Consider the following 13,169-nt stretch of genomic DNA (forward strand, 5'->3'; position numbering starts at 1 on the left):
CAGGGATGCTGGAGTGAAATAAAGGATACCAAAATAGGAAACATAAATATAATTTTAACTGGTATTGTTCTAACATAATTTGTTATGATGACAGAAAATATAGAGATGCAATTCTGAATAAGACTGTTATATAACTAACAGGCTTCAGACCCTGAGTGACCTGAATTGGAATAGGAGAAGAAAATGGATAGGTTGATAGTATTTGATTCAATTTTAAAGACCATCATCATATTAGAAAACATGCATAACCAATGCACAATTTAAATCATATTAAGAGCTGAGCGTGCTTTCCAGCATCATAGAGTCATCGCACAACACCAGCTACATAAAACAAGTTCACAAGTTTTATTATGCTTTTTGGGGGAAGTCTGTATTAAATACACTTTCGTTTGTGCTAAATACATTACTATAAACGTTGTTACTGCATGAGGCTGAATTTGATCAAAACACAAAACATGCTGAGACAAAATCAGTTAATCTGCCGTCTACTTGTCGACACGTTACAGTACACCTAAGAACATCACTGCTTCCAAAACCTGTGCAGCTGTTAAACTGAAGAAATTTCCTTTTTTATACAGATAGTGCCAAAAAGTCAAAAACACTGTTCCTGATGGACAGTGATTTAGACCTTGCAAATATTCCAACTAAAGGTAAAGACATATCTTGCAGGCAAATTGGTCTGTGCTCCTAATGGAAAAAGAGCAAACAGCCAGCTACACTCTCTCAGTACCTTCTGCTACAGTCTTCTTTCTGAAATGCTTAATTTAAAGAAGAAACTAAACTGATAGTCAAGTGATTTCAGATAAGAGAGACATCACACCCAGTCTATGACCACTTCCTTTACTCTTCACTGAAGTCCTTAGTTACTTCTAAACATTTTTTTCTCTGGGTTGATTTTATAAACAAAAATGACCCTATTATGGACTGAGAAAATTTTCCATTTATTAACTTAATGCCAACATGTTAGACGCTGTCGTTATCGATTAAAATACACAGGAGACTTTTAACGACATGTCTATTCCAAACTACAGATCCTGATTCATTTTGACTGCAGGAAAGACCTGGAAAAACTTTCAGGCTTTCACCTTTAACAGGTGTTTTTTAAGATATTTGTGTTGAAACATGACAAAAATGCCTGGATGTCTGCCAGTGCATCATTTTAAAAATATAGTCAATATCTTGAAATGAATTTGATATGCTACTTCAAAGCACATTGTGTGCTGTCTGTCCTGCGTGCTGCATAACAACAACAATATTTAGTATTTACTGCTGTTTACACTTAGCTAGATTAATGCGATGGTGTTGTGTTTAGTATGTTGCTTTGTTTTTTTTGCTTGTTTTCTATTCTTTCTCTCTCAACAGGTGATCCAGGAGATTTTTTTTCCCCTTTCTCACTGTCCCTCTTCCCTTCTGTTTTTCTTTTCCTTCCTCTCTTTTTTTCTCCCTTTCCTATCCCTCACTCATGTCTGTCCCGTCTGTAACAACTGAAAATAAAATAAAATAAATAATAAAAACAAAGGTCGATCAAATGGACCAATACGGCAATGCCATGATGATCCATTTGGCAAAATAAATCCATTGGGTATCCTTGTTGGTCTTCAGACAACAATTCTGAAGGCTAAAGAACCAAATGGGACAGGCAAAAAAAAACAAAAGAAAGAAATGAATTTGATATATAAGGCTAGAAATTCACAGCAATCATTTAAGTTCATTATATATTTTGAAACTTTGAGTCATAACATTTTTATTCAATTCAGATATGGTCGAGCAGAAGGCCCACGTTGATTTGAGATGGGGTGATCCATATGAGAAACAGAAAATACACGATTATTATATGTTTATATTTTCTGTTCATATGTTCTTTGAGAGTTGAATACATAAATGTATGATGTGATTTATTAAACCGTCACAATTTTTCTTACACAGCATAATTATGTTGTGATTTGTTTGAATAAATAAGTCACACGGTGAGTAGAAATTAATTTTTTTATTCATTGACAACAAGTATTAATACAGTAGCTGCAGAATTACCAAACACTATTTGCATGTACAAGAATTTAGAAAAAGAAATTTTAAGAAGACATTTGCCCAGAGGGTAGCTGTCAGCTTTATGCAGGTTACACATAGATTTACACACTCTGCTCCCAGGTAAGTCACCTAGTATGATAGCCACAACCCTAATAATCCTATTTGGATGATATGAGTCAGTGGCAGAAACACAATCATATAATAATGAAAAACAAATCAAAAACCCAAACAGACAACTTAGTTTAAAACCCTTCTAGCAAAATAAGTTTTTTAAGTTATGGAAGCTGCTATAGCGTCTTCTCTCTAAGATCACACATTATGCTGCCAATGTAAGAATATATATATGAACACAAAGGCTCCTAATGCTTGGATGAATAATTGCCAGTTTAATTATTCTACCTTTAAGGCTTTTTTCACTGCTTGAAGAATTCCTTTGTCCTGTTCTGGAAGCTTTTTCCAATGATGATGTAGAGAATGGGGTTAAGGACAGTGTCAAAGAAGGCTAAGCACACACAGACCAACTCGATGATTTCCAGCATGATGTGACATTTCTGACTGTCAGGGTTTTCGAACACAAGTGTTTTCACGCAGAATATCACCCTGCAGATCAGGCATGACAGTACAACTGCCAGGATGAGAGTCGTGGTCTTCTGCTCTGTTCTCTCAGGTTTTAAAAACCCCATTCGCTTTTTTCTCAGAATTGTAATAATTCTGACAGAACAGAACAAAATAATGATAACAGGGATGATAAAGCTGAATAATAGGTCTCTCACCTCATACAGCAGATATTGATCTAGTGAAGTGGAGTCGACTATACATTCAGTAATATTTGACTGAGGGTTCAATTTTACCTTACTGTAGATGAATATGGGGAAAGCAAAGACCAAACCAAAACTCCACACAAACAGACATCCCAGTTTGGCATAAAATGGCCTGCTCATCAACTCGTGGAAAAGTGGGTGCACCAGTGCCACATAACAATCTAAGATAGCCAGAACAAGAAAGTAGATATTGCAAAATAAATGCATTCTCACACCAGCTTTTACCAGCATGCACAGGCTTTCACCAAAAGGCCAGTCAATGCTTAATCTTACATCATCAGTCCAGAAGGGCAAACAGCACATCAGAACAAGATGAGTTCCAGTCAAGTTGCTCAAGTAGATCTCAGTCACAGTGCAGGCCTTCTTGTGGAGGCAGAAAACCATCAGCACAAACGCATTAAAGATGATTGCAAGCAGGCAGATGACATAAACTGGAGCCAGAGTGAAGTCATTGTAAACAAAACAATGCTCTTCACTTGCGTTGCTTTGGTTTCCGGACATCTTCAGTGTCAGGAATTAAGTTGGCAGGGATGCTGGAGTGAAATAAAGGATACCAAAATAGAAAACATAAATATAATTTTAACTGGTATTGTTCTAACATAATTTGTTATGATGACAGAAAACATAGATACACCTAATTCTGAATAAGACTGATATGTAACTACCCGGCTTCAGACCCCGAGCGACTTGAATTGGATAAGCAGAAGAAAATGGATTGATATATAGTATTTGATTAAGTTTTAAAGACCATCATCATATTAGAAAACATGCATAACCCATGCACATTTTACATCATATTTAGAGCTGAGCGTGCTTTCCAGCATCATCGCTAGAGCACCAGCTACGTAAAACAAGTTCACAAGTTTAGTATTTCCATCCTCACATTTGGACACAATTTAAAAGAATTAAAATTTAGATTTATTATATTTTTTGGGGGCAGTCTTTATTAAATACATTTTCGTTTGTGTTGAATACATTACTATAAACGTTCTTACTGCATGAGGCTGAATTTGATCAAAACACAAAACATGCTGAGACAAACATGCTGAGACAAAATCAGTTAATCTGGAGTCTACTTGTCGACACGTTACAGTACACCTAAGAACATCACTGCTTCCAAAACCTGTGCAGCTGTTAAACTGAAGAAATTTCCTTTTTTATAAAGATAGTGCCAAAAGGTCAAAAACACTGTTCCTGATGGACAGTGATTTAGACCTTGCAAATATTCCAACTAAAGGTAAAGACATAAGAAAGTAAATTCCAAGCCAAATTAAGCGTTTACATATCTTGCAGGCAAATTAGTCTGTGCTCCTGATGGAAAAAGAGCAAACAGCCAGCTACACTCTCTCAGTACCTTCTGCTACAGTCTTCTTTCTGAAATGCTTAATTTAAAGAAGAAACTAAACTGATAGTCAAGTGATTTCAGATAAGAGAGACATCACACCCAGTCTATGACCACTTCCTTGACTCTTCAATGAAGTCCTTAGTTACTTCTAAACATTTTTTTCTCTGGGTTGATTTTATTAACAAAAATGACCCTATTATGGACAGAGAAAATTTTCCATTTATTAACTTAATGGCAACATGTTAGACGCTGTCGTTATCGATTAAAATACCAATACGGGACTTACTCTGCTGTAAGAACACCATAATACTGATGATCCAACAAAGAAAGTCAGAGACAACATGTACACAAAATGTGATGAACGGAGGTGAAACAGGTGGGGAACAGAACAGAGCTGAGGTAAGTCAGGAAATAGGAAAGGGCAGAGAAAGTAAGTAAAACTAAACGACATGGGCAGAAACAGAAACTTTAAAAGTAAAGACAGGAACTGATGAAAGGGAGCAGACAAACCAGAATACATACAAACCAAAATGGTGCGATAAGACAGACTGAGCACGATACGAGGAGACATAATGACAGAGACAACTAGATACGAGACATGAGGAACAAAATCAACACACACACAAAGTAATCATGAAGAGTCAGCACAGCTGGAGATAACAAGGCATAGCAGAATCTAGACACAAACGGGAAAGGTAAAAAAATATAGACCACAAGAGGCCAAAGACCCAAATTAAAAAGACGAAGCAACAAAACAGGGCAAAGCCTAACATTAAGATGGGGACTTGACAGTAAAACACCAGAGGAACTGAAATAACGCCAGAAGGAGTGATATTTCTGACAGAACCCAGAAATGCAATAATAATCACAGGCACACTAACAAAGCTCAGCCTAAAATAAATAATTAAACTAAAGCTCAAGAACAGCAATGAAAAGCAAACTAAAATGCTCAATTATAAGAAGAAGACGCAAGATAAGCCAAGAAAAATTGCAAAACATGACAGCTGCTTAATTCTCTGAGTGTTTAAACCCACTGCTAGACTGTTTCTCAGAGCTTTTCTAATGCTGTGCAGAAGGATAACAGGGATGATAAAACTAAAAATAATCAGCATCCTCTCCATCATTAGATATGGATCTTTTGTGAGATTAAATGTGCATTCAGTAACATTTGACTGAGGGTGAATTTTGACCTTCCTGTAGATGAATGCGTGAAGAGTAAAGACCCCACACAAACAGACATCCCAGTTTGGTGTAAAAATGCCTACTCTTCCTCTCATAGGAAAGCACCAGTGCAACATGTGATCTATGCTAACCTGAACAAGGAAGTATCTTCTGCAGAACGCATTCGTGTTGATAACAGCTGATGACACTTTGCATAGGATATCACTGAAAGACCATCTGTTATCAGCCCAGAAGCTCACACAGCACACCACACATATATACACTCGTAAACAGGAGCACCATTGCACATGAAAATGGTTGGAAATGCAAAAAATGAATTTCTGCTGCAGATCCCAGAAGATTAGTTGTTCCTTTGGTACTTAAGATGACAGACAATATTTATTTATATTGATAAATATATTTCTATATAACAGTGTTTGAGGGTACTCCTTTAAAAAGTGATGTCTAGGCGCACCTCACTTATATATTTATGTATGTATAAATTATATTTATAATAGGCGAGACCTGTGTTTGGTTCTCTAAACTGTGGCATGCTTGTTATCAGATCATCAGATAGTTGGATGTTTTGCTTATATTTTCAGTAGTTTTGTTAGATGATGGTATATATGGCACTTCACAGCATTCATCTTTCAGTGACAAACATTATTTTTTTCAATGTATTTCACTTTATTTTAGGCTATCATCAGTTTAGAAAGCATTCATGGCCAGTTTTTATTTTCTAGGATTCATTGGTTACAGCAAGAGTAGATTTGCATGAAAGGAAATGGTTTGTAATGGACAGATGCAAGGTGATCAATGGCCACAGCCTCGTGCAGTAAAGATGTATCACAAGACGGTTGATCTGTTTGTCTCACTAACAAACTAAACATGGCACTTTTAGAGGGTACAGCAGCCATGGCAGTTTGTCTTGAAATAGCAACAGTAATCTCCATATTTAGAGCTTTTTCTAAAAATCCATTTTTGACTTTAATCTCGAAATATTGACTTTAAAAAAAACTTCACTTATGTGCAAATAAAGTGGCGGGTAATTTTAAATTCTATCAGCTCAACACACAGCGAACACACAAACTGTTTGTATGCTGTGTCGCACAGTGTGTTGCTAGCTAAAGGCCCAGCTGTTGTCTTTCACAGGGAGAGAAAGAGTGAGAGATAACTTTACCCTGAGAATAGAATAGAATAGAATTCAACTTTATTGTCATTGCACATGCACAGGTACAGGGCAACGAAATGCAGTTTGCATCCATCCAGAAGTGCTTTAGTGATATAGATATATTACAATATATATTAGCAATAGTATAGATATGTAAGTATATTACAGAAATGGGTCTATTATGGTATGTTATAATGTACACGGTATGAAGTATGTTGTGAATATTCTATAACTATAAGTATGTACAGGCTGTAGTGAGTATAAGCTATGTACAGGCTATGAACAGGATATAATATGAAAAAAAAAAACAAAAAACTATACAGAAATCTGAGATATACAGTTATACAGAAATGTGAACTATGCAAGTTCTAAACAGTTGTAGGATTAAAAATTATCGTATGTACAGAATGATTATTTACACAGAACTATACAGTAGTGCAGTTAAGATAAGTGAGATATGTGGATAATTCCTACAGAGGCTATATAAAGTGCTAGTGTTTGTGAGTGGTGGTTCAGTCCATGTTATTATTGTGTGTTTGAGGGTACGGTTGTCCATTGTGTGTGTGTGTAGGTGGTTCTGGGTGTGTGTATGTTCAGTCCATGTGTTAACGTGGGCCAGATGTCAGGAGGCAGAGTTCAGGAGTCTGACAGCTGTGGGGAAGAAGCTGTTCCGGTACCTGGTGGTCTTAGTCCGGAGGCTCCTGTAGCGCCTCCCAGAGGGCAGGAGGGTGAAGAGTCCGTGTGATGGGTGACTGGGGTCTTTGATGATTTTCCCAGCCCCTTTCAGACACCGCTTCCTGTAGATGTCCTTTATGGCAGGAAGTGGTGCTCCGGCGATGGCGCTGGGCAGTTTTCATGACCCTCTGCAACGCCTTCCGGTCCGAGGCAGAGCAGTTCCCGTACCAGACTGTTATACAGTTGGTCAGGATGCTCTTGATGGTGCAGTGATGGAAGTTCACCAGGATGTCTGAGGACAGGTGGTTCTTCCTCAGAGTCCTCAAGAAGAAGAGGCGCTGGTGAGCCTTCTTGACCAGCTTGGAGCAGTTGGTCGTCCAGATGAGATCCTCGGAGATGTGGACTCCCAGGAACTTGAAGCTGCTCACACGCTCCACAGCCGTCCCCTTAATGTGGATGGGTGGATGTGGGTCAGCATTCCTCCTGTAGTCCACGATGAGCTCCTTAGTCTTCTCGGTGGTTAAGCAGCAGGTTGTTTCTGTCGCACCACTCAGCCAGACGATCCACCTCCTCCCTGTAGGCAGCCTCATCATTGTCACTGATGAGGCCAATCACCGTGGTGTCATCTGCAAACTTAACGATGGTGTTGGAACCATCAGCAGGTCTGCAGTCGTGGGTGAAGAGGGAGTAGAGGAAAGGGCTCATCACACAGCCTTGTGGTACACCGGTGTTCATCGTGATTGTAGATGAGCAGCGGTTATCCAGCCGGACATGTTGGGGGCGGTTGGTCAGGAAGTCCAGTAACCATTTGCAGATGAGGGAACTGATGCCCAGGTCTGTCAGTTTCCTGATGAGTTGTGAGGGTGGATTGTATTGAATGCTGAACTGAAGTCTATAAACAGCATTCTGGCGTAGGTGTTGTTGTTGTCCAGGTGTGAGAGGAGACAGGATTTCAAGTGTGCTAGGACCAGCTGCTCTAAGCACTTAGTGATGATGGGGGTGAGTGCTACTGGGCGGTAGTCATTGAAGCTAGATGGGTTGGAGTTTTTGGGTATCGGGATGATGGAGGTGGATTTGAAGCAGGTCGGTACCACAGCGTGGACCAAGGACAGGTTGAATATGTCTGTGAGCACTCGTGCAAGCTCCCCAGAACACGCTCTGAGAACACGCCCGGGGATGCCATCAGGACCTGCAGCCTTGTGGACATTGATCCTGCTCAGCACCGCTCCTACATCGGTGGGGGAGAGAGTCAGAGGCTGGTGGTCTGGCGTCATGTCTGTTTTGGTTGTGGTTGTGGGGTTCCCTCGCTCAAAACGAGCATAAAAGTTGTTGAGCTCGTTGAGGAAGGAGACATCAGAGGATGCGGGGGAGGGTTTGGTGGTCCTGTAGTCTGTAATGGTCTGGAGTCCTTGCCACATGCGTCGGGGGTTGGAGTTGGAGAAGTGTTCTTCTGCCTTCTTTTTGTAATGGTGTTTGGCTTTTTTGATGCCCTTCTTTAGATTAGCCCTAGCTTCTTCACTTCCTGCCACCATCAACTCACTTCAGTTTGCTTACCGGACTAATCGTTCCACAGACGATGCCATATCTCACCTGCTCCACACATCCCTGAGTCACCTGGACACTGGCAGAGGGAATTATGTTAGGATGCTGTTCGTGGACTACAGTTCAGCATTCAACACAATAATTCCCTCTAAGCTTTTCACCAAGTTGACGGATCTAGGACTCAGCTCATCACTGTGTCAGTGGACCCTCAACTTCCTCACAGACAGACCCCAATTAGTGAGGGTGGGAAAACAAGTCTCCCCCTCCATCTCACTCAGCACTGGAGCGCCTCAGGGCTGTGTTTTAAGCCCCCTGCTGTACTCACTGTACACTTATGACCAGAGGTGGGACCAAGTCATTGTTTTGCAAGTCTCAAGTAAGTCTCAAGTCTTTATCCTCAAGTCTCAAGTCAAGTCTCAAGTAATGTCAGGCAAGTCAGAGTCGAGTCTCAAGTCACTGGTGTAAAAGTCCGAGTCAAGTCACAAGTCTGAAACTTTGAATTTCAAGTCCTTTCGAGTCTTTAAAAAAAAAAGAAAAAAGAATGTTGCAGTTATGCTAAATGTAAATATCAGACCTTTTATTTTTTCAATCTGTATTTTCTCAACACATGACAAAATAGTGAACTTAGAAAATATACACAAATTGTGAAATTGCACCTCTTTAAAATGCAGCTCAATTAAACCTAGCTCCAAGAATAATTTTCACCGACAGTTCTGAGATAAGCTGCATGTTATTCTTGGATGCGGTTGTAGGACCGGCTTTAAAATCGCATGACAAAAATATCATACACATAAAAAAAACTGTATCACCAACGTAGCCTGGACAACATTTGCTAGTTAGATGAAGTCAGCTATCTCATCGTAGCATATTTATATGCATATTTATAATTATACGGTTCTTGGAGTGAGTGCATACACTCGTGAAGTTTAGTAACTTCAGGTCACTGCAACAAGCCCAGGTACAGTTTACCGCCGGATGGGTGCAGGACCTTGAAATGCACCGTGTAGAACGAAAGACCATCGTACGTATCATAAGTTTACCAGTCTCACAAATCGTCTTCATAAATACACATTCATTAACCATTTATTAATAGGACCTTTGAGCTCAACGGTAATTAATTAGTAGTGGAAATAATTTCTGGTACGCGTTACAGAAATGTAGCAGTGACAATAATATTGTATGCTGTAATCGTACTGGGCAATTAGTGATACAAAAAACCTGTTTTATCCTGTGAATAAAAGTATACGTTTTTTGTCAATGTACCATAATAACAGAAGCGAAACGCAATATTGTGTCAGGACAATTTACTATTTATGCACAATTAATAAAGGAGCATAGCGCGACAATTTCTGTTCAGCGCCAGACTTGCTTTGTAACCTATATCACCAATTATGTTAAGAAAAATGACGTATTAACTACTACAAAACACTGACCTTCGTGTAAATGCTTGGAGCAGACTAACCTGTGAGCTGGAGTGTTCTGGGACGTTATATTTGGTCTTTGAATGGCTGCAATCCAGGCCATCCGTCGCCTGTTTGTCACTTCGGAAACATGGCTCGAACAATTTCTCTTCAACGACGTAATCCGATAACAACCGATCTCTTTACCCGTCGGCTTCCCGTGGCTGTCATGCGACCGGCTATTGCAGTTATTAATACAACAGCTTCTTGCCATTTTTGTGTTTCTTTTTATCGCTGTGTGACTGATTTCAATTGAAAGCCTGCGTGCGCTAGTACCGCTTGCCACGAGTTCCCAGAATCCTTTGCGGTTTTACCCCTGAATGACGTCACATTTTCAATCTCTATATAATATGCATGTTAAATTTTATATTTGGGGTGAATATCAAGTCTTTTCAAGTAAACCGGTTCAAGTCCAATTCAAGTCCCAGGTCATTGGTGTAAAAGTCCAAGTCAAGTCACAAGTCTTAGAACATTTTTTCAAGTCAAGTCTAAAGTCATAAAATTAATGACTCGAGTCTGACTCGAGTCCAAGTCATGTGACTCGAGTCCACACCTCTGCTTATGACTGTGTAGCCACATCAGACACCACTTCCATTGTCAAGTTTGCTGACGACACTGCTGTTGTGGGCCTGATCTCCGACAACATCGAGACGGCCTACCTGGAGGAGATTAGGCACCTGGAGCCCTGGTGCCAGGAGAATAACCTCCTCCTAAACATCAGCAAGACTAAGGAGCTGATCGTGGACTTCACTACAAAGCAGGCGAGGAATTACAAACCCCTCATCATCAGTGGCACGCCAGTGGAGAGAGTGGACAGTTTCTGATACCTGGGTGTCCACATCACTCAGGACCTGTCATGGTCCTGCCACATCAACTCCCTGGTTAAGAAAGCCCGTCAGCATCTCTTCTTCTTAGAAGACTTAGAGACTTCCATCTGCCACTGAAGGTGCTCAAGAACTTCTACTCCTACATCATCGAGAGCGTCCTGACGGCAAACACCTGCACCTGGTTTGGGAACAGCACCAAGCAGGACAGACGAGATCTGCAAAGGGTGGTGCGCTCAGCCGAACGCATCATTCAATCAGAGCTCCCTGACCTGCTGTCCATCTACACCAAGCGGTGCAAGTCCAAAGCTAGGAAGATAATGATGGACCTCTCCCATCCCAACAATGGACTCTTCTCACTGTTGAGGTCTGGGAAGCGCTTCCGCTCCCTTAAGGCCAAAACAGAGAGAATGAGGAGGAGCTTCTTCCCCCAGGCTATTCGGGCCCTGAACAGGTGTAGGACTGACTCTCCCACACACGTCACTATAAGACTGGACTCTCACACACGTCACCACATGCACCACCACACATTTCCTATAATCCTATAATTCCTATAATTTATAATCTTTATAATCTCTTCTGCAATTTGCACATTCTTTACTGTAAATTCCTAAGTTAATTTGTAAATTTGTAAATTTTGTAGTAACCTGTAAATTGTAAATATTGTAAAACTTTTTCTTCTGTTATTTAATGGTCGGGCATTGTACAGCTACAAGCATTTCACCCGCATGTCATACTGTGTATGGTTGTGTGTGTGTGACAAATAAAATTTGAATTTGAATTTGGCTGTACTGTAGGCGTGTGCATCTCCTGACCTAAAGGCAGTGTTGCGGGGCTTCAGGAGGAGACTAACATCCCGGTTCATCCAAGGCTTCTGGTTGGGGTACATGGTGATCCGTTTCTGGGTGGTGACACTGTCTGTGGTTTTGGAGATGTAATCCAGTACAGATGAGGCGTACTGGTCCAGGTCTGTGTGGGTGAACATATTCCAGTATGTGTTTTTAAATCTGTCCTGGAGCACTGCGTCCGTCCCCTCTGGCCACACTTTAATTGTCCTCACAGCAGGTTTCACACGTTGGATGGCACGTAGGAAGACAAGCACAACATTTGAGAAAGAAAGAGGTTAGATTTAAAGGTAAGGACTGCTCAGTGATCCTCGATAAACTGCAAATTTAAATCTGGAATACACAGACTTTGATTTTGGGTTTCCATTATAGCGACCCTTAAAGGGAGCAGCCAAAAACAACAGTGAAGAAGAAAATGTAAAAACATGAGCTAATTAAGAAGGAGACTTTTAACGACATGTCTATTCTAAACTACAGATCCTGATTCATTTTGACTGCAGGAAAGACCTGGAAAAACTTTCAGGTGTTCACCTTTAACAGGTGTTTTTTAAGATACACATGACAAAAATGCCTGGAGGTCTGCCATTGCACCATTTAAAAATATAGTCAGTATCTTGAAATGAATTTGATATGCTACTTCAAAGCACATTGTGCGCTGTCTGTCCTGCGTGCTGCATAACAACATTCAATATTTAGTATTTACTGCTGTTTACACTTAGCTAGATTAATGCGATGGTGTTGTGTTTAGTATGTTGCTTTGTTTTTTTGCTTGTTTTCTATTCTTTCTCTCTCAACAGGTGATCCAGGAGATTTTTATCTCCTGGTTCATACATAAATGTATGATGTGATTTATTAAACCGTCACAATTTTTCTTACACAGCGTAATTATGTAGTGATTTGTTTGAATAAATAAGTCACACGGTGAGTAGAAATTAATTTTTTTATTCATTGACAACAAGTATTAATACAGTAGCTGCAGAATTACCAAACACTATTTGCATGTACAAGAATTTAGAAAAAGAAATTTTAAGAAGACAGTTGCCCAGAGGGCAGCTGTCAGCTTTATGCAGGTTACACATAGATTTACACACTCTGCTCCCAGGTAAGTCACCTAGTATGATAGCCACAACCCTAATAATCCTATTTGGATGATATGAGTCAGTGGCAGAAACACAATCATATAATAATGAAAAACAAATCAAAAACCCAAACAGACAACTTAGTTTAAAACCCTTCTAGCAAAATAAGTTTTTTAAGTTATGGAAGCTGCTATAGCGTCTTCTCTCTAAGATCACAC

General features: G+C 40.0%; 1 protein-coding gene across 1 annotated transcript; it reads right to left on the reverse strand.

The window, feature by feature from the left end:
- Positions 1-2,049: 2,049 nt before the first annotated feature.
- On the reverse strand, positions 2,050-3,377 carry LOC146552711 (B2 bradykinin receptor-like). The gene has a single exon (XM_085257714.1). It carries the CDS (start codon positions 3,348-3,350, stop codon positions 2,442-2,444), a length of 909 nt encoding a protein of 302 aa, XP_085113840.1. The 5' UTR covers positions 3,351-3,377; the 3' UTR covers positions 2,050-2,441.
- Between the last annotated feature and the right edge of the window lie 9,792 nt (positions 3,378-13,169).

The sequence above is a fragment of the Mchenga conophoros genome, linkage group LG19, assembly GCF_057382185.1.
Source record: "Mchenga conophoros isolate Kocher_MC1m ecotype Shallow Benthic linkage group LG19, M_conophoros_male_GT1.1, whole genome shotgun sequence".
Taxonomy (NCBI): domain Eukaryota; kingdom Metazoa; phylum Chordata; class Actinopteri; order Cichliformes; family Cichlidae; genus Mchenga; species Mchenga conophoros.